At 43.3% G+C, this 22,164-nt stretch overlaps 1 protein-coding gene and 1 pseudogene across 1 annotated transcript in view; both read left to right on the top strand.

Moving 5' to 3' along the window:
- The window catches only part of SLC25A17 (solute carrier family 25 member 17), a 64,171-nt gene that overhangs the window by 18,581 nt on the left and 23,426 nt on the right, over positions 1–22,164 (top strand). Inside the window, exons 2-4 of the mRNA XM_004700269.4 lie at positions 8,198–8,258; positions 10,468–10,534; positions 12,411–12,562. Coding sequence (XP_004700326.1) covers positions 8,198–8,258; positions 10,468–10,534; positions 12,411–12,562 — 280 coding nt within the window. The remainder of the gene's footprint in view (positions 1–8,197; positions 8,259–10,467; positions 10,535–12,410; positions 12,563–22,164) is intronic.
- LOC115869229 lies at positions 4,916–5,464 on the top strand (annotated as a pseudogene).

The following is a 22,164-nucleotide window of genomic DNA, read 5'->3' as shown; positions in this document are numbered from 1 at the left end:
TATGCTCTAACTACGAAAATATTTGATTTACAAATAAGGAATCCTACTTCGCGGAATTTCATTTATCACGGTAGGGTCTAGAACCGATTAATCGCGATAAACGAAGGTTCACTGTATAGAGAAATAATGTGTGAACTGGAATGTAATCACCATTAATTTCTTAAATGCTCTTCCCGGATTTTTGTTCTTTGTACACTTTTATGAGGCTATGGGAAGGCTATGATTAAAATTGACATGCTGTCTTGGTTGTAAAAGGCTGAAAACTAAGGTAGAAGAATGAGCAGAACTAGGATTCTGAGCTTGGTTCAAAACCAGCCTCTGCCACTCAGTGCAGTTTTTGGATTTTGTTTATAAGCCTCTTCATTGATTTTTCCAGCTCTGTCTGGCAGGTGCAGGGGCTCCACTGTTGGAACATCTCACAGACTTTTCCAGCTCTCAAGTGCCAATGCTGGGCAGAACTTGTTATATGAGAGGGAGGGATGATAGAATTTTGTGGCTGAGAACATTTGTTTTTGGTGAGGTCCTAGAAGGGTGCTTCACTGGTAATGGATTCTTTTTCATTTGATTGTTGTCACCAGCAGAACTCCCACTCAGATGGTTAGAATTCTGTGGGCCCCAAATAATGGGCTTCTTTATGTACCCCTCTGGCACAGAAGTATTGTGCATTGTGATTGGCTTCTGGGTATTTTGTGTCTTCTATTTTCATATAAGGAACAGACTGTCCTTGGGGGAGTGGGGTTACTGAGCATTGATGTTAAGAAGAATTTTATTCAAATTCTGGAGAAAATGTGCTTATATAGCTTGGCATAAGACATGTGTACATAATAAATGTTTTGCTTCAGGTAACAGTTGCTTATGAAAACAGTGGTCTGTGTGTTTGCCTGCCTAGAAGACTAAAACAGCATGTCCCCAATGAACAGAATAGCTGTGTTCCAAATTTACCTGTAGAATTTGGAACACATTTTCCCAAGGTTACTGTTTGTTTCAAGTAGCAGCTCAAGCAATGCATGTAGATTCATTCATTCACCTAACAACCATTTGAGGACATATTGCTGTGCCGGGATCTCTACTGAATTTCTAGACTGTCCTGTAAAATCACAGCAAAATAAATGCATAAAGTAGGTTAAACAAAGTACATTTACAATTCTGTTAGCTGAGTACCACATATACTCGAGTATAAGCCAAGTCTTTCAGCACATTTTTAATGCAGTTTTTGTGGTAATATTGGGTTCCGCGGATATTCGGGTCAGCTTATTTTCAAGTATATACGATATTTTGTTGTAAGCTTTATGTTAAACAATATAATGGCTAACTGCATGAACTCTGGAGCCAGGCAGCTTGGACTTTGCCACTTAGAAACGAATGGTATGACATCAGAACAGATGATTCCTCATCTGCAAAATGAGAGTATGATGGTACCAAACTTGGGTTGTGGTGGGGATTGGATGTTTTGCAATTATAACATGCCTAGAACAATGACTGACGTGTACAAAGTATACTGCATACAGTGAGCAGGGGTGGGTGGGGCGGGGCTTCAAAAAGTTGGAGGAGATATTCCATTGTTTTTAATCCCATTTTCTCATAAACCCTGAAGTTCCCAAACTTACTTGGCCTACTGCCCCCTTTTCAGAAAGTAAAATTACTTAATGCCCCTGTGGCAATTAAAAACTTTTGTACTATTAGCCTATAACCATGATAAAGTGCAGGTCTTTGCTTTTGTGCTTCCATGGATCTTTCCAGCAAAACCCCTCAGTGGGAAACACTGTTCAGACCCTTGGAAGCCCCCTTGTCCCGATGTTCGCTGCTGTTATTAGCAAGGATCCCTGGTAGCACTGTTGGCCAAGCACTGGTCTTGCTGACTGCAGGTTTGGTGGTTCAAACCCAGGAGCTGCTCTGTGGGAGAAAGACAAAGCCTTCTCCTACCATACAGATTTACAGTCTTGGAAACCCAATATAGATTGGCTGTGAGTTGGAACTTACTCAATGACAGCCAGTTTTGGTTTATTATTATTATTAGTAGTAATTTGGTCATTTGGTTTTAAGTAGTTAATAGTGCTAGTGATAGTTTTACTACTGCTGTTATTCTTCATGTTTTTAGAAGGAAAATGCAAATATAGATAAAACGCATATTTGCCCTTGACCACTATCCTTGATCTTTGTTCATTTCTTAGAGGGAAGTGATCTTTGTTCATTTTATCAGCTTAAAGTGCAATTTCATATATATATATATGTGTGTGTGTGTGTGTGTGTGTGTGTGTGTGTGTGTGTGTGTGTAGTGCATACAAATGAACATGTAGGAATATATTATAAAATACATAAGTAGTTGTAAAGAGCAATCAAATAATTGTATGACTAATTCTGTCTTAACACCAGCTGGACACCCTAACTTTTTCCTCGGACCCTCAGTGCGTGGAGTTAGGTGAGCTCTGACAAGTTAAAGGCACAGTCCTCCACCACCAAGTAAGGTCTAAGAGTTCAGATGCCCACCACAAGCTTAGCTGTCCCCAGGGCTCCTCTCATTTCTGACCTGCTGCTGTAACTTCAGGGATTTCTTACATCCTCTTAGGAGACCAGTCATAAGCTGGAATGACTCACAAGACTAAGGGAAAATGCTATGCTTATTATTACAGGTTTATTGGAGGAAAAAGGGTACCTGAGGAGATACCCAGGCAACATCTGGGAGGGTTCCCCATGCAGAACTCCCTGTACCAAAGGGTATGTTGAAAGACATGCATCAATGTCTTAAGATCAGCTGATAATCAGGAGGTGGCCTTTATCCACCTCAGTCATATGCTTAGGGTAAATTCTCAGTATCAGACACTTAAACGAACACTAGGGAAACTTCAAGGATTTTGAGATTATCTCCCAATTGCCACCAGATGGATTGACATATTGCCAGCAATAATGGATGGGCTTAACCATATTACTGTTTTTGAGAATGTTACAAGTTTGGACAGTGTTTCCTTCTCGTATACATGGCATTGCTATGAGGTGGACTCAGAGCAGGGAGCAGCAGCATTAGAGATGTCTCTCAGGAATCAAAGACATAGACCAAAGTCTTTTGAAACTCCACGGTAGCATATTATTTATAATCTGCATGTAGAAGCACAGGTGCCCTATAGACGGTTATACTTATTTTTGAATCCTAATAACACTGCCATATTTCCCACCATCTTTCTGATTCAGATCAATTCTTCCTAGTTCAGTCATGGTCAAGAAGGGAAAAATGAAACAGAGCCAAATTTTTAAACAAACATTATTTTACAGGTATTTTAAAAATTTGGGAGAACCAGAATGAGAAAAATTATGGGTTGAGGCCCTGCTAGAAACCCTCTTAAAAAATAAAGGTAGCACATGCTTTGCATAGCAACCAAGTCTCTTACCTATTGGATCTTGAGCAGAGTTGGAAGCAGTAGTGCCCCACTCAAAGATGGTGATCTCCTGCATTGCCTTGAATGTGTATCATTCTCCACAGTCTCCCGTAACAGACTCCTGGACAAGCTTTCTGCCCCTCTTCCTAGTCTGCTGTTCCAGGGCTTGGGACCTGTAATTTTTCCTGGCACTAATGAACACTAACATCTCTGACAGGATTCCTGACTGGTGGATCCCATGTACAAGTAGAAGGGAAGCTCATATTGCATAGTATTTCACCACCCAGGAGGAGTGAGGGCATGTGGTCTCCCTAAGCCAGCAGATTATCAGGTGGGGAGCTGGTGGAACAAGATGCTCCAAACAGGTCCTGGGTGCTCACAGAGGATTAAGACTAGGGCACTGGCAGTTGGTGTCCTGAAGGTGGGTCATCCTTGGAGTGGGGACAGAAGCCAAATCCCAGGATCTGGCCCCAGCTCCAAGCTTGGCGAGGCAGCAGGAAGAGGATGAACCATGGCCAGAAGGAGTCCTGAGATGGGGGTACCTTGGGTCGCAGAAGCAGTACCTATGCAGCCTCTTCACTTCTTCAGTGTGCCACAAGTGAGGACAAGGTCAGCTACCTGGGCAGGGCTACGGATTTTGGTAAAGGACTAATCTGGCTGATGGGCTTTGGAGGAAGCTCCGATTGTCAGTTCTCATAGGACATGGTGATAGGGAGCCATCAGAGGGACCAGTGCACAGTGTATGCACCACCAGAATCCCCCTGTGGCATCTAGGCCCTCTTGCCCTAACAAAGCCATTAAAGGTATTTTGGGGTCATTGAAGGGATGAGCTGAGGCCATCCATCCTGAAAATGCAATGAGGGAGGAGAGGACAGAAGGGAAAAGGCCTTGGGGATGGGGAATTGGGAGTGGTACTTGAGTACCCCTGGCTCTAGAAGACTGGACGACCCTTCCTTAAGGTGCTGCTGGGAGTCCAGCTGCCCTGAGGTGAGGGGAAGGTAATGGTAGCAGGTGCCCTCATCAGGGGCCCAGCAGAATGTTCCCAGTGCAGGTGAGGTATGAAGTTTTGTAGTCCTCCTCCATTTTCACAAGATGACAGTTTTCGTATAATGAGCTGGTCTTCGCTACCTAGTCATGTTGGTAAGTGAAGAGTGGGTGTACCTCGGCGAATAACCCTGTACAGACATCATTCCACATGAGTTTATCTGAAGGATAATTCTTGGAAGTGGAACTACTGGGTCAGAGTAAATGTGTGTTGTAATTTTGATAATTATTGTCAAATTGCCCTCCGTTAGGAGAGTACTTGTTTTCCATGTCCCTTGGCAGTCCTGTATTCCTTGCCTGAGATTGTGAGTATGTATGTGAAAAAGAAAGAAGCCACACTTTCAGGAACATGCAGACAGTTATGAAATCAGACTCCAAACATATATGAGGCAGAACCAGGGTTTTCCCACACAACTTCTAGTCTTTTTCTATTTTCAAGGGCAGGTAGGTGGCTTTTGTGATGGCAGTTTGGGGTGAGCACCACTGAGTTCAGTTCATTTATGGATGGGGCAGATAATGGTAAGGTAACCCTGTTATCCAAGAGATTTATGTCCAAGGCAGAACTAGATGAACAGCACAAAAGAAGGCAATAAGATTAAGATAAAGTTGGAAAATCTCAGTATTCAGAAAACTCGGAGGATTATGACCCTTGATCGCTATATAAAGGCAGGAACAGAAACACAGGAAGCATCAGAGAATGAGGAGCACTTAAAATTCAAAACCATGGTGAAAGGCATAGATGGATATGAGACCAATTTCCTTGAGGTTCCTTAGCAGAAGGACATAAGAGAAGAGCAATGGAGGAATTTAAAGGACTGGAAGAATACAGAAGTAATTTCAGCTAAATTGGAGTTTCGCTAGAAAAGAAGAAGGAAACAGAGAAGGCACTGGCTGTGAAACCTGTAGAAACCAAGAACAAGTTCTCCTAGGCAAAGCTGTTGGCAGGAGCTATACCACACAGTGCTCAGAGAAGCAGAAGGATGGGCCGCCTAGGCCCTCACCCAGGTGAGAAGAATATAACTTCGTTGTCATGCCTAACTTTTCTCTGAGTGGCCCCTCCATCCCTTGCCTTCCTGCAGTCGGTACTGACATCCTCTTGGCCTTGGGGATTCATTTGGAAGCAGCAGGTCTGGGTTTGTCTTCAGACAGGGAAGGCACCGTGGGCACCTGGGAACCAACACATCCTTGTGACTTTCCCCACCACAGGGCCTCTCCCTAAGGGAAGATCAGTTCGTTTTACCTACAGCCATTACTTCCCACCCACATACACAAATCAGCCTTCTTTGCCTACTTCAAGTACGCTCTGTGACATCTCTAATCTAATCTAAAAATGTTCCAGAACCCACTCCGTGACCCAGATATGAGTTTGATTTCGCTTTCCACTCTAGTGCAGATAACCAAACCTGCTCCCCAGCCTCTTTCCTCACTGATTGGATAGAGGGAGGGACAACACCCAGCAGAAATTTCACTCAATTTGTCCAGACCTTGCAAAGGGTTTAGGTTTTATTGCTGTCTGTCTTTGTTTCCCCCCTCCTTTCTCAATTGCAGAAAAAAGCAAGAGCAGTTAATTGACAGGCATTATTTAATCATTCCTTTATAGACGAACGCATTGCTTGATGAACATGGGGCCAGAAGGGAAGACTAACCCAGGCAATGAAATAGAGGCTTATGCTGGAATGGAGCATTTCCCTGGACTTACCCAATTCTTGATGTTGGTGTGACTAAATAAAGATTATAAAATGTATATATCAGAGTTGTCACTTAACACTCATCATTCACTGTGAAGTTTTTACTGATTCTCTAGCCATTCCTTCTCTTCTTCCTTCCATCTAGTCTCGTTGATGTGGGTAGTGTCTGTTGAGGCTGTGAAAACTGCTGTGTTGACTTGGTGTAAATTGAAGAGTACAGAATTCTTGAGGGAAGGGTTAGAGAAATGGAAACACCACCTTCAGAAGTGTATGCACCTAGAGGGAGCCTATATTGAGAGATAAGAGTTTCACAATTTGATATTTTTGTAAAGTAAAGATTTCTATGATTTTTGTAGTAATATTTTTGGTATATCCTCATACAATATAAAATATAGCAGTTCTTGAAATGTCGTCTTGAGATCCTGGATCAGGGAGTTCAATGGGCAGAGATCTTGGGGTCCTGATGTACTCCACTCTTGGCTCTTTTGCTAGCAGTGAGATCCTCCTCCTGCTTTTGAGGTGCCTCACTTTATACCTGGCAGACTGGCAATCACAACGAACCTTGTAACCATCACTCACAGTTGAAGCATCTAATCCATCAGTGTCTTCCCCCATATTCTTACCCAGATGCATCAGGAAAACAAAGGTTGTTTGGTGGGAGTAACACAGACTCTGGCCAGAAGACCCATGTTAGATAATTCAGTGCATTGCACTATCATGGGACCAGTAGCCTGAAACTATGCATAAGGTTGTGGAGGCAAGGATGGCGAGACTGGAGAGACCAGTCCCCCAAAAAGGGCATCATGCATGGTCAAGTAGAGGGCAGTGAAAAAGAGGAAGGCCCTAAATGAGATGAATTGAGGCAGTGGCTGCAATAATGACTCAAGCATTAAGAACAAGTGTGAAGATGGTGCAGGTCTGGGCAGTGTTTCATTCTATGGTGCATAGGGTCGCTATGGGTTGGAACCAACTCAATAGCACCTATCAACAACAGCCTAAACTTGATCTGATGCTTAAGAATATATCCCACTGGGCCTGTATGTGGGTTGAGGACCATAAACCCAACTGGAGGTTGCATGCATGTAATTTTTATCCCTAAGAATGTACTTGTGGTTTTTATATGTCAGAAGGTTGTATGAATGCAAAGACTGGTTGTTTTTGTTTTTCCCCTTTTCCTTAACCCCAATAATTTATGCTTGTCACAATACTACCTTAAATAAGACAATTACAGAATTTTTAGCAAAGATATTATCCCTATTTTAATTAAAAAATAAAATAGTTTTAAACAACAATATGATTAAAAAAAAATCCTTTTATTGGGATTTATTTTAAATCCCTCTTACAGCTCTTATAACAATCCATATATTAATTGTTTTACACACATTTGTACATATTTTGCCATCATCATTTTCAAAACATTTTCTTTCTGCTTGAAGCCCTTGGTGTCAGCTCTTCTTTTTCCTCTCCCTCCCTCAACAATATGATTCTTACTTGCCTTTTCATTTTGGAGTGAATATATTAAGTGCAGGGAATAGAAGTGTGTATCTGTGTTGCCCAAAGTGGATGATACTAATCCCTGGGAGGCACTGGAATGATTTAGGGGGTGTTGAAAAAGCCGATATGCACACCTTATTCTGGATTATGGGCTATATATAGTACAGAAGTTTTTACTTGCATGGGGAGGCATGCTGGGAATATATGTAGAAATATATATGTATATGTATGGTTTTCTCTTCTTGAAAAGGGGGGTGGTAGGTCAAATTAGTCTGGGAACCTTCAGGTATTGGTTTTCAGTTCCTGGATATTTTGATTTCTGAGTGGGCATGTTTGACATAACTAATGAGGAAAAGATACCTGCTCTCTTTGATGTGTGTCCTAGGTTGCATTTCCAGTGTGACCTTTTCCTTTTCAAAGCCCCCCCCCCCCGAAACTGTTTAGATATATACTTATAGACCTGTGAACAATAGTCATCACAGCAGATTAAGATTAATAACATCTGATCTGACATATTGCTGATAGTGTACTTTTTTTCATTTAAAAGTTGTCACCTTTTGTGTGATATTTTAATGACTACAGGCTCTTTATCCTTTTCAGGGCAGCGTGACAGCAATGACAGTGTTTTTCCCTCTGGACACAGCCAGACTCCGACTGCAGGGTGAGTGTTTCTCTTTTGTAGTATGGTGCACGGCACTGGGTGTCAGGATGCAAGGATGGTTTTCTATTGAATTCGAAACCCTGTGAGACAGTTCTCTCTCGTCAGAGATCCACTGTGGCCTATTTTCCCCACTTTCCTGTTAGCCGTGGCTGCTGTGCTGTGATCACCAGAGAGTTGTTCATGACGAGTCATGGCCTCCCCACTTTCTAACCGCAGACAACCTGAGTGGGCTTGCAATCATAATTTGGAATCCCTATCATTCTTTCCAGTGAGCCGCGTGACTTGATTGTAAGCACAAAGTGGAAAGTTGGATTTTGGTTTGTTTCAGTGTTTTTGGTTGGGGAGAATAGGAAGCAATGTTTAAAAAGGAAACCATTGCCATCGATTCTATTCCGGATTACAGTGACACCATGTGTGTCAGGGTAGAACTGTGTTTCATAGAGTTTTCAGTGGCTGAATTTTTCACAAGTAGGTCACAAAGTCTGTCTTCTGAGGATCCTCGGGACTCAAACCTCCAACCATGTACTTAGCAGTCAAGCCTGTTAATAGTTTGCACCTCCTAGGGAGTCCTGGTGGAGCAGTGGCTACACGTTGGGCTGCTAACTGCAAGTTTGAAAACACCAGCCTGCTCCACAGGAGGACAGGGCTTTCTACTCCCATCAAGAGTTATAGACTTGAAAGCCCACTGGGCAGTCTGCCCTGTCTTGTCGGGTCGTTGTGAGTAGGCATCAACTCAGTGGCAGTGAGTTTTGTTTTGAAAGATTCTGCTACAGCAAAATCCTCAGCTGTCGAGCCAGTTCCAACTAATAGTGATCTATCCTCTCGGTAGAGTAGAACTCTCCATGGGGTGTCCAAGCCTGTAAATCTTTGCGGAAGGAGATTGCCACATCTTTATCTTGCAGAGCGGCTGGTGGCTTCAAATTGCCAGCCTTCTGGTCAACTGCCAAGCACTTTAACCACTGCACCACCAGGGCTCCAGGGACTCCATAGAACCCAACCCAAAGTTGCCCGGGAGTGGATTCTGACCTATGTCAACACCTTGTATGTCAGAGAAGGAAACAGCTCACTGCCATTGAGTAGATTCTGACTCATAGCAACCCTATAGGGACAGGGTAGAGCTGTCCCTTTGAGTTTTCAAAACTGACTCATTGTGGGAATAGGAAGACCCAGCTTTCTCCCACCTCTTCCCTTGCAGATAATGTTTTTATTAGTTTCTCAAATAGCAGAGTTTTTTCTTGGAATTATATGCAAATAAGAGGATCTTTTTCTTCTTGGAATTATATGCAAATAAGAGGATCTTTTTCCCCGTTCTATGCCCCGTGTCTTCCATTAGTGTGTTCAGATGCACAGCAGGAGCCTCGGGCCTCCTCACAGCTGCAGTGCTGGGGTAACCACACCATGCCTGCTGGTCGGCTCTTGGTAGTTTCCACTCTGTTGCTATGATGACAAACTGATGTGAAAATGGCCTGTTCACATATCACTGTGTTTCTATAAGTTCTAGGAGATGCGTTCTCTGATTGGGATTGTTGGGTCAAAGGGTAAATGTGTCTGTGAGTTTGATGATTTTGATGGCCGCTCTGGGGTTCTCTTAATTTACCATCCCACAAATAATACTGGTAGCAATTTTAATTCTTAGGGAATTGCTTAATGTTCTCCAAGTGTTTTTTCAATTATGGTAGGAAACTCGAAGCTAACTGAGGTGGGCTCAGCTTTTTGTGTGTGTGCCAGGGAAAGCAGTGTTCTCATCCTACTGAGGCTTTTATTTTTCAGCCTGGGAGACTGAATACAAAGTGCAAACTTCAGAACCAGGACTGTTAACCTTGGCTGTGCTGCCCGCCAGCATGTCACCTGTAGAGCCTTTGTGTCTATAGCCTCTGTAGAAGGAAGGCGGCCATTTCTTTCCTCCCTTATTTATGTTAAGACAATCATGAGAAGATATGTGCATGTATGTGTGTCTTGTCATTTTTATTATAAAGGTAGCTTTAGAAAACAATGAGAGCCTTATAAAATAAAAGAAACACATTTCTTGTCCTATCTGTTGAGATTAGCAACTGAATTAAAATGTGTCTGGTTCATGACTAGCAGAGGAAACCTAGGCATCAAAAGGTGAGAAGCTAGTATGTGGCTACACAGAGGGATGGGGGTGGGGTATAAATAGCATTTCAGTGACACAGGTTTTTGTCTGAATGCATCCTCTTTGCTCTTGTAGTTGACGAGAAAAGAAAGTCCAAAACCACACACATGGTGCTTCTGGAGATCATTAAAGAAGAAGGCCTGTGAGTACTGCACCTTTCACCATGCTTCTGTCAGGCAGCTTCAGGAAGAAGTCGTGTGCCTAGCAATACACCCACTCACTGTCTACCTGTTCGTCTCGGCGCCTTGTTAGTGTCGGTTGTGTAGGCTGTCAGTTCCTCGCCTGTCAGTACATAATTGTTTTTAATTCCCTCAAGATCTGTGACTGGACGTTTGGATTCTCCACTGTTAAGTCTTCTTTGACACTAAGGCTGAACCAAAAGGCTGGCAGTTCAAAGCCTCCAGCTGCTCTGTGAGAGAAAGATGTGGCCGTGTGCGTCTCTAAGGAACGTGGCCCTGCAATCTTGCTAAGGCAGTTCTGCTTTGCCCAGTTGGGTGCTATGAGTCTGAGTCAGCTCGTTAGCTGTGGGCTTTAAACCAAAGGAGATAGTGGTTGCTTAGTTGGTTCTTATCAGGTATCTCCAGACAGATGGTGTACTGCTTTGTTGTGGTTCACCTTTTATTTGGAAATAATTTCAAATTTATAAAAAGTAAAAATAGTACAAAGAATATCTCCTTTATTCAGATTCGCCTGTCCTGTGCCCCCAGCCCACTCCGCCCATTTGTTGTCCATTGATACTCTTCACCCTCCTCTCTTTATTACACACTCACACACATTTTTTCCCTGAAGTTTTTGAAAGAAAGCCATGCATATCAAAGCCCTTTTCCCTCTAAAGCATCGCCATTTTTAAAGACTATAGCTCCTCCTCCCTCCCCTTTTTATTTTTTTTTAAATTTTTCCCCTCCCCTTTTTAATAGGGTCTTTCTCATGTTAAGTGTGTCTCATATTTCCTCATGAAGAGATTGAGGCTGCGCATTCTTAGCCAGGATAATACACAGTGCTTCATATCCTTCTCAGGGTGTCACGCCTAAAGGCACATAGTCTCCACCTGCCCTTCATTCATGATTTGATTTAAGTGCTATTTTTACCCCTTAAAACTGTCAGTAGTGTACAGGGAGACACTTTAAGACAATACAAATATCCTACACCTTATCAAAATTTCCTCTTCAATTTTCCATCAGTTTTCAAAAAGCCAACTTCCAACTCCAGCATTCCCACCAGATGTCCCGGTCTTGGCATTGTATCAGAAATGGGATTTATTTACTTATTTACCTGTTGATTATTGGAATTCATGCCTTTCCAGGAGTTTACAGTTGATTACTGTGCTTAATTCTGGTCCTTGCTTGTGTGAGTGTGGCCAGTGGGAACCCTTTCCGTGTGTTTCCTGGGCCCTTCTGATAGGCTGCTGTCATTTTGTATTTATATATATTTTTTGCACTTATTTCTCATATGTATTACTTCTTGAGTATTCATGCCCCAGCATCAGGCATGAATGATGTTATATTAATGAACCCAAACCCAAATCAAACTCACTGCCAGCAAGTCAATGCCAACTCACAGTGACCCTGTAGGACAGGGTAGAACTGCCCCTGTGAGTTTCTGAGACTAACTCTTTATAGGAGTCAAAAGCCCCATCTTTATCCTGAGGAGTGGCTGGTGGTTTTGAACTACCAACCTTGCTGATCACAGTCCATTGTGTAGCCATTGCACTACGAGAGTTCCTATATTAACTACCAACGATGGGCAAATGGTTTTCCAGGGCTACTAAAGGAAATGATAATGAACAGTAAATGGCTTGTTGAACTTGTGTATCCATGATACCCATGATGCTAGATAATGCTTCTTGATTTGGACCCCCTCCCAGATGGCAGGTATGCTTACAGCAGGCCGTCCCTGGTCGGAGTAGAGGAGTCAGCCTGGAGGATATGTGCGGGCTGGCTTTCCTAGGCCTATCTCTGCCCTTCTCTATTGGCATTTGTCCATGACCTTACCTTTGCTTGTTGTGTTTTCACCTCTAGCCTGGCGCCATATCGAGGGTGGTTTCCAGTAATCTCCAGTCTCTGCTGCTCCAATTTTGTCTATTTCTACACTTTTAATAGCCTCAAAGCAGTCTGGGTCAAAGGTCAGCGTTCTACTACTGGAAAGGATCTGGTGGTTGGATTTGTTGCTGGTAAGAAGGTTTTCTGGCTATAAATTTTTTTTTAAATTTTAATATTTATCTTCTTGTTATTTTAGCACAAAACAATGCTACTAAGTAGTAGTCAGCTTTCCGACTTGGTGTATCTTTAGCGTACTAATCTTAAAAGGAAGATCATCCCTCTTAAACCTGTGGACTTTATGAAAGTTAAAATCAGCTTTTTTGTTTGTTTGTTTTTGTTTTTTTTAGAGGATTACAGTCTTACTTTATCTCCCACCCCACCCCACCTCCTTTGGACTGAGGTTTAAATGAGATACTTAACATAAATAAGACCACTACGTAAATTTCAAGGACCATTGTGCACAGAGCAAATTGTTCTTGTTTATAATTTGTTAAGAATATCAAGATGGTGACACCAGAGCATCAAGTCAAGCATGGCACACATCATACACCCCTGAAACTGACCCTGAATGTGGAAGCATTTAGTCAAGTGGGGTGGTAGTAGGTGTATTGTCCAGTAGCCCAAGTGTCCTAAGTTTTGGCCATGATGTAGGAGTTCATAGGGATTCATAGAAGGAAGAGAGGCCACACTTACTTTTGTCTGGGAGGTGTCTGTTTGTAGAAAGCAATGGTTCTTGAAGGGGGTCTTCCAGGATCATAGCATATTTGTGGATGGCAAAGGGACAGTTCCCCCGTGAGGAGAGTGGTAGGGAATTGAAAAAATGAACAGAACATATACGGGCCAGTGAGATCTCTAATTGGGTTAGTGAGATCAGTACAGGAACCTGGGCTGTGAAGTCGGAAAGGTAAGTAGGAGCCAGATGGAGAGGGCTTTGCGTTCTTATCATCTGAGCATTTAGACCTCATCTCCAAGGTGCTGGCGCGCCGTTTTGTGAGCATTTAGTTGATGGTCTTTACTTACTGGGATGTGAGCTCTGTGAGAGGAGGTATCTGCTATATACACAGCCCCTCTCCCCTCCACAACATTTCCACTGCATTGAATAGTGCCTGACATGTATCAGGTATTCACTATGGTTAGCTGAATGAACAAAATAGGTGTTGAATTAAATAAGGCCTTATTAAAGAAGTGGATAAGAGAGTAGCTCTTTCCCTATGACTCTTCATGTTAGTCCATTTCTTTCTGTAAGTAAAATTGATTTAAGTGTTACACCTTATTGGGAGTTCCTAGGTGGCACATGTGGATAAATACCCAACTATTAGCATAAAGGCTGGCAGTTCGAACCCACCTAGTCTGGTGATGTGTGGAGCAAAGCTCTACTCTGCACGTGGGGGTCACCACAGAGTCGGAATTAACTTGATGGCAACTAAAAGCAGCAACAAAGTAGCAGTCTTTTGGATAATCACTTTTTGATGTAATCTTTGAAAAAAATTACTATTTGAGGGGCTGGACAATTGAATAATGTAAATGTTCATTTAAAATGAAAATGATATGTGTGGAAAGCATTAGGAAACAATGAGTGCTCACGGGCCCCCATTCCCCTTATCTGGGAGGGCTCTGTCCTCCTCCACATCTACCTGGTCATCAAGGATCATCAGTCTGTCTCCCAAACGTTGCTTGATTCCACGCCCCCTTCTCCATAGCCATCGTCACCCCTCACATCAGGCCTCCTCTCTCACCTGGACCACTGCTTGAACCCGCTCTCTTTGCCTCAGGTGTCTTTCTCGTTTTTTTGTTTTTTTAATTTTTGTCTTTATCATTAACCCAGGTCCAAAGACTTTCTCCAGTTGCCTTTCCAGAAAAGCAAGTTTTCAAACAGCATCATGACTCAAAGAACTTACATTTGAGATTTGTTCACCTGGGGGAAAAAGTTAGACCAAGATTACCCTGTAAAAATCGAGCCTTCTTGTGTACATACTTGCAGTAAACAGCAGCCTAGTAGGAACTTCTATATTTGAGGCCAGTTGTCTGCATATATTAATTTCTAGCACATTTGAGATTATTGTAGTTTATATGTAAGGAAATGGCATGATCTCTAGCTGCAGAAGGGAGGGGAGAATGCAACTTCATATCTGCCCAAGGTCAGACATGCCTCCATCCTCCAACCTTCTTTACCTGGGATTATGAAGCTTATTAGGGAAGCTTATCCACCCCCATCCAGATAACAAAATGTTAAGGATATAGTTCTTTAGTCAGCAGTGACTTTCCCAGCCCCGCTGGCAGCACGCGTCTCCCTGTTCCTGGGCCTCTCAGTCTTTGACCTCCATCCAGCGCAGGCAAGTGTTACAAAGCTGATTTAGTGCTGATAAATGCTTATGGATATGCCACTCTACAAACCAGCCTCCTGCCCAAAGGTACTCAGCCAGGAAGCCCACCGCCCTGCCTCATGGCTCTGTCTCACCGGCTCAGTGCTGCTCCCCTGCTGCTGCTTTGGGGGCACCTCAGACGCATGATGCTCCTGCTGCTTCTTTCTTGCTGTTCATGAATTCTCTCTTTCTGCTTTTAAGGTGGCTCACTTTACTGGGTGAAATGGCAAACCTGACCAGTCCTCAAACCAGAGGCATTTTAGTCCCATAAAGAGTTTGAGTCTTGGAAACCCACAGGGCCAGCTCTACTCTGTCCATTGGGATCTGTGTTTATTGGAATCACCTTGATGGCAGTGAGGTTTTTTGACCAGTCCATTTGGTGGACTTTAGAAAGACTGAACAGAAGAGCCACACCGAGTGTGTTAGTTACATAATTTCATGTCAACTTGTTAAATAGGTTATAAGGTGGAGTCTGGCCTGTCAATCGGGTCACAGCCTGATTGATGCCTCCCTGTGGGTGTGGCCTTCTCATGAGGATTCTGGGAGTTTTCCTCTCTTCCTCTGGAGGCAGGACACACACTCTCTTACACACATATGAGTGTCTCTGGATTTGTTTCTCTAGTCAACCCGGACTAACACACCGAGTTTAAGAATTGTCCATCCACTGGGACTAACTCATGTACCAGTCCTTGAAACTACTAAATTTTGTGACTCTATCTACTGTTATCCAGAGCTGTTTATTTGCTGCACGTGACACCCAATTACCCACCAGGTTCGTGCCACCATACACTTTCACTGTAGTCGGCTTATTTCCTTTCTCTTATCACATGTTTATAATTTCAGTAGATTCCACCATAGCTACCACAGCTGGAACTGGTAGTTAGTTTTAAAAATCAGATAAGGCAGGGAATATAAATATAAACAAAGTGCCTTAAGTATTTTAGTTCAACATAAAATGTGTGAATGTATATACAGGGACTTCAAAAAGTTCACTGGAAAATTCCATTATTTTTAAATTCCACTTTGTGGGATGAAATGGAATTTTTGGAAGCCACATCATACATTTTTCCCTCTGTTTTGTAGTGAAACTATATCCAACCAGTCAATCACATACCCAGTCAATAAATTTTACATGTACAGTTCATTGTCAGTGGTTAGCTGCTTCATAGTATCATATTCCTGTTGCTCAGAAATGGTGAATGAATAAATTAAATATTAAGGGGCTGCTCCTTTGCAGTCTCCCCCATCTTATTGCATGGCAACTCGAGCCTTCCATTTGCCCTAACATGATTGCTGGCTTTATCTTCTTTCTCTGACCCGCCACCTTCAGTTCAGTCTCTGAGCAGTTGCCCCTTTGCTCAGACTGTATCCAGAGTTCAAGTACTACTGCTTTTCAGTGAGACTTGCTGAGTCCAAACCACCATCCGGTCTTGCTAGAATCGCTTCTGTCTCCATCTAACTGATCTTGCACCGCCTCCTCTGTCCCTTTCCATCTGTATTCAGCGTCGCAGCCAGTGCCATTTCTCTGTTGGAAGCCCTCCTGGTGCTTCCCACCTCCCTCAGTCAGATTGCAAGTCTTGAAAGCAACCCCTGTTTGCTTCTCTCACTCTGCACCAGTCACACTGCCTGTTCTCTACTCCCTAGACGTGCTGCCTCCGGGTCGGCTAACTGCCTGCTTCACGCCTTCACCTCCTGTGAGGTCTCTCCCTCATGGTCACAGTGGCTGTCTCCCAGCATCCTCTACCCTCTTCCTGCCGTACATTTTTTTCCTTAACCCTTCTCTTTTAATACCCTCTATATCTTAATCCTTTTGTTTTCTGTCTATCTGGAAGCATCATGAGAATAGAATTTCCATCTGTACTTATTATTGCATCAGTGACTAGAACAGAGCTTAGCATGTCCCAAACACCCAGTATACGATTGCTGAGCTGACCAATGGCTCGTGGAGAAGGACTGTGGCTTGGCCTGTGAACCCAAAGGGAGAGGACCAGGATCACCTTATATGCACTTATCCTGCAACCCGCAGAAAGTCATTCTAAATCGCTCACCCATTCCGCTGTTCAAAAACACTAACAACTACAGTATCAGGCTTATTACTTTGAAAAGGTACATTTAAAATAAAATAAAATAATCCTAACATCTGTTAGCCTTTGGAATGAGAGTGAATTCCTGCCTTTGGAGAGTTGCACAAATAATTTCCTATGGTGAAGCACAGGGTGTTTTCAGGGCAATGAAACTAGTCTGTGTGATACTGTACAATAGTGAGTACATGACATGAGCATTTGTCAAAACCCACAGGATTATTCACCACAAAGAGGGAACCCTCATGTGAACGGTGGGCTTGCCCCATCAATTGTACCAGCTCTACCACCAGAATGCTTCATCAGATGTTATACTAAGAGCAACTAGGTGCAGGGGAGAAGGGGCACATGGGAATTCTCTCCTCTTTTAAAAGAAACAATGTAATATAATAAAATTATGCAACACTATGCACTAGAATAGAAAATGTTATGGATCTCAATGCATACGAGGGGGTGTCCCCCCAAAACACTGAATCCCTCCCAAAAGCTATGTATTTAAATTTTTTTACAAAACAACCTCACTTTCAAAGTACTCTCCATTATACCTAATACATTTGTCAAATCTGCAATTCTATTCTTGGAAACACTTTTTAAACTCATCTGTTTGGATGGCTGACAGCACCTCCCTCGTTTTTTTCTTCACCTCTTCTATGTTGTCAAATCACTGTCCTTTCATGTCCCTCTACATTTGTGGAAACAATAAGAAGCCGCAGAGAGCGATGTCAGGTGAGTAAGGTGCGTGGGGCAAGAGAGGCATGCATTTTTTTGCCCAAAATAGACTCACTGGGATGGCTGCATGAGCAGGTGCAGTGTCGTGGTGGCAAAATCAGTCCCCCGCCTGCATTTTTTGATGCATATTGGTATGCAATCTTTTCATAACCTCTAAATAGAAAGCTTGATTAACAGTCTGACCTGGTGAACGAACTCCAAATACACTACGAGTCGACATTTTCGTCCATTTGGGAAGTTGACAGACATCCAGAATGAGGTTTGTCATCAATTGACATTTCACCTTTTATGAAATGAGAAAACTACTCATACACTTTAGTTTTTCCCATAGCACACTGTCCTTGTAAGCTGTGTTCAACATCACAACAGTTTCTGTGGCATTTTTCCAGTGCAGGAAACAAAATTTCACATCCTTACACTGTTCTCTCCAATCGGCCATCACAAAAAATGAGGTTTGAGTGAGACTGCTTTTACGAAAAGTTTTGCTGTGACCAGAGAGAACTTTCACCACTGGGTGTACTAACTCACTGAGTTGTTCACTGCTCGCCTAGTGGGAGAAAGCTCTGTTCTGCCCAGTGTAATTCCATTTGGAGGGCATACCCTCTTGTATATACAGGATATGTGCATTAGAGTAGAATTCTACAATGGTATGCCCCACAAGAGAAGAAAGACCAGATGTAAAAATGGTTGCACTTCCTCATAGGCAGCCTCGAGGTAGTTTTCTGGAGGGGTGGTTTCTTGGTGCTTGGATTTGATAGGTGGCTCCCAGGCAGACTGGGTCTGACCCACAGGGACTGTAATGACAGTGCCTGATGACATTTTTGGGTGGTGCTACAAACATCTGGGAGATAGACAGGACTTTCTACTCTCATGACGAGTTGCAGACTTGGAAACTCACAGGGGCAGTTTTATCCTGTCCTATCGGGTCGTCATGAGTGACATCCACTCCCTGGCAGTGAGTTGGATTTGGTGTTTGGTTTACAAACATCTCCGGGGGGTAAGGCCCTGGATGCTGCTAAAGACCCTACACAACAGTGCCTCCCTCTCCACGGAACCCAAGTGTTTTTCAGCCCAACGTGCCGCTGTGTGCTGATTGAGAGCCCTGGATAAATGAATTTTACAGCCCTTTTTAATTTGGTAGTTCTCTGGTTACAGGTCTTCCCCTTTTCTAATTAAGAAGTGAATATTTCTTGGAAATTACCCTTGTGAATTTTCAATTTCTGATAGCATGCTTTTGTATCCTAATACTTCTGCCTTCTTAAATAATTGGGATGGTCTTTTTTCTTCTGGTGGTGGTAACCTTAAAGGTCAGTGGTTCAAGCCCACGAGCACTCTGCAGGACAAAGAGGTAGCAGTCTGCTTCTGTAAAGAGTTACATCCTTGGAGCCCTATGGGACAGTTCTACTCCCCCACAGGGCTGCGACAAGTCGGAATTGACGTTAAAGCAGCTGTAGTGGCTTTTTTCTTTCTGCTGAGAGCCCTGTCGTGGCATAATCACTACACAAACAGGTCCCATAGTCTCCGAGGAGAACTAGGACCAGCATGATTGTTTTTCAAATTTTATATGAAACTGAAAAATGTGTTAATTTATTGTGTCTGCACAGAAAAAAAGCCCATAAAACATAATGCTCAGTGGAAGAATTTGGTAACAGAACTGTGCAGATGACTAGTAAAGACGCCACTTGCCTTTTTTATGAAACTGGTGTTTTTGACAAGGTTTTTGATACCATTGTTCAAAACGCATCTCCAGCCTTCAGGCGTTAAATCTGACCAAGCAGGTTTGTTCCTGCTGTGCATCCAACCTGCATTCCTTTATCCTTCAGGCCCAGAACTAAACTCAGCCAACAGTAAGCCCCACTGTCTTTGGGTATACCTACTGCCGTCAAACCAACTCATTAAGGTGTCTGAGGCAGTAAATACTTAATGATAATAGAAAGCCTCCTCTTTCTCCCTTGGATCAGTGTGTTGAGTTTTGAACTACTGATCTTGTAGTTAGCAGTCCAGTGCTTAGCCCACTAAACCATCAGAGGTCCTCAGTCTACCACAAGCAGATCAGTAAGTAGAGCACAGGACAGGAGCTGAAGGGTGAAGAAGGAGGGTGATCTTGCCGTCAAGGTATTTGAGACCTCTGGCTGGGAGTGCGTGGTCGAAGGTATTGGCTGACCCCATTGGCTGAATTAAGCCCACCTGGGCCTAGTTTGGCCCCCACAGGTGTAACCTCCCCTCCCCCACCTGGCTCGGGCTTGAATTGGCTCATGCCCAGTTAGTCTTTATGACTAGCTAAAGGCTTGTCTGATTCTCTTCCAACCTCCTGTAGGCGGCCTTCAGGCATGGAGAGGGACAACCCTCACTCCTGTTTCTTGCTACCAAAGAGAACGATTGGGAGGAGGAACAGAAACAGGGGAAGGAATACAGATGATTGATGATGTGACCTCGTGGGAATGGCAGTCCGTAGGCCATGAAACGAAATGTGTATGAATCGTTGAATGGAAAACTGAACTGTAAACCTTCACAGGAGTCACAGATTTAGAAATGTTAAAGCCGCCCGCCCATCTAGCTAGGAAACAACAAAACCCACAAGGAAGAAGCACACCAGCCTACCCCGACACGGATGCTGAATACAAAGCGGGTACATAAGCAAATGCGGTGAAGAAAGCTGATGGTGCCAAGCTGTCAAATTACACAGAATCTGGGGTCCCACATGCTGGAAGATAAACAAGGGGCCATCTAACTGAGAAACAACAAAGCCCACATGGAAGAAGCATGACAAGGCAGCGAAGGGGTCAGATATCAGGCATCAAAGTAAAAAAAAAAAATCATAACATTGTGAATGAGGGGGAGTGCAGAGTGGGGACCCAGGGCCCATCGGGGGGAAACTGGACATCCCCTTGCAGAAGGGCTGCAGGGAGGAGAGGAGCCAATCAGAGTGCAGTGTAGTAACGATGAAATCTGCAATTTTCCTCTAGTTCTTAAATGATTCCTCCACCCCACTACCATGATCCCAATTCTACCTTACATATCCGGCTGGACTGGAGGATGTGCATTGGCACAGATAGGAACTGGAAATACAGTGAACCTGGGACAGATGAACCCCCCAGGACCAGTGGAGAGAGTGGCGATAGCGGGAAGGTGAGGGAGAAAGGGGGAACAGATGACAAGGTCTACGTATGGCCTCCTTCCTGGGGGACGGACAGCGGAGAAGTGGGTAAGGGAGACGTTGGATGGGGTAAGATGATAAAATAATAATTTTTAAATTATCAAGGGTTCAGAGGGAGGGGGAAAAATGAGCTGACACCAAGAGCTCAAGTGGAAAGCAGGTGTTGTGAGAATGAGGAAGTCAACATATGTACTAATGGGCTGGACACAAATGATGTATGTACGGATTGTGATGAGTTGTAGGAGCCCCTAATAAAATGATTATTAAAAAAAATGTTTAAGCCATTTTTTGTAGAGATGGTTAGATTTGTGGCATTGATCTGCCACTTTCTTCTCTCTGTAGCTAACGCATATACTTCCCAGAAGCACACACCCCTCCAGCATGTATCTGCTTTGTGTTCTCTCTACAACAAAGGAGACTCGGCTGCTAATAAAACTTTTGTTTCCAGGATTTCCACTTTATGAGCTGTGATTGAACAGTAAAGAATTGTAACTGAGCACACCACCTACATTCACATAAATGATTTGCTAACCAGAGAAGAAAGAGTGCCAGACAGAATTAGACCAACCCATCTCCTCTTGTTCAGTAGATAAGAGCATTAGGTGGTATTCCCATCCAACAGTGTCCACCAGCTCACGAGGAAGCCGATTTCATCCCCTGAGCCCCTTTGAGGTGTTTCAGAGCTGACAGCAGTACTTGTGATTCTCTCTGGCACGTTCCCCTCTGTCCAGTGTTATTTTTTACATGATTATATGAGGGGGCTTCACAAAGTTCGTGGAAAAATCCATTATCTTTTAATACCATTTTCAAACTCTTTGAAGCGCCCTCAGGATGCAAGTTTTTGCCAAGTTTGGAGCTCAAGGATTTTGAGTGTCTCTTTATCTCGAGTGGATAAACCTACTTCTCCATCTGTTTTTGGACTGGATGATGAAAAGAAAGTGCTTGACCTTCTCAGGTAGAAAGCTTTGAGATGTAAACATTTTTACAAGGACTTTACATTTTCCCATTAGAATAAAAGCTTCCAGTTATGTACTTGCTTTATCTGGAGAACCCTCTCAGTTCTTTGGCTTGTGTTAACAATTGGGGTTATGAAGCAGAATTGAAAATAATGGTGAGATCCAATTTTGGCCATGTTGCTTCTTCAGTTTTGTGTATGCCTAGCTCTTGGCTAGAACATAAAGGAAATGCAGGTTTCTAAAGAATGGATACATAAGTATGTGTGTACTATGTCCCTGGGACCCTTGTCTCTAGTGCTGAGTTCTCCCATCTTCCTTGACATCATTAAAAAAAAAATTCAACTGCTCAGTGGCTCTTGTGAGTCTGATTTTTCTGGCTGTTGATTGTCCTCTGTTAAGTGATTTATACATTTAATTGAGGGAAATACATTCTAGAGTCTGGGCAGA

Source organism: Echinops telfairi, unplaced genomic scaffold (assembly GCF_000313985.2).
Source record: "Echinops telfairi isolate 266 unplaced genomic scaffold, ASM31398v2 ScPeMD7_2;HRSCAF=8, whole genome shotgun sequence".
Taxonomy (NCBI): Eukaryota; Metazoa; Chordata; class Mammalia; order Afrosoricida; family Tenrecidae; genus Echinops; species Echinops telfairi.
Note: the sequence above shows the minus strand (reverse complement) of the source record. Positions and strands in the feature narration are given on the sequence as shown.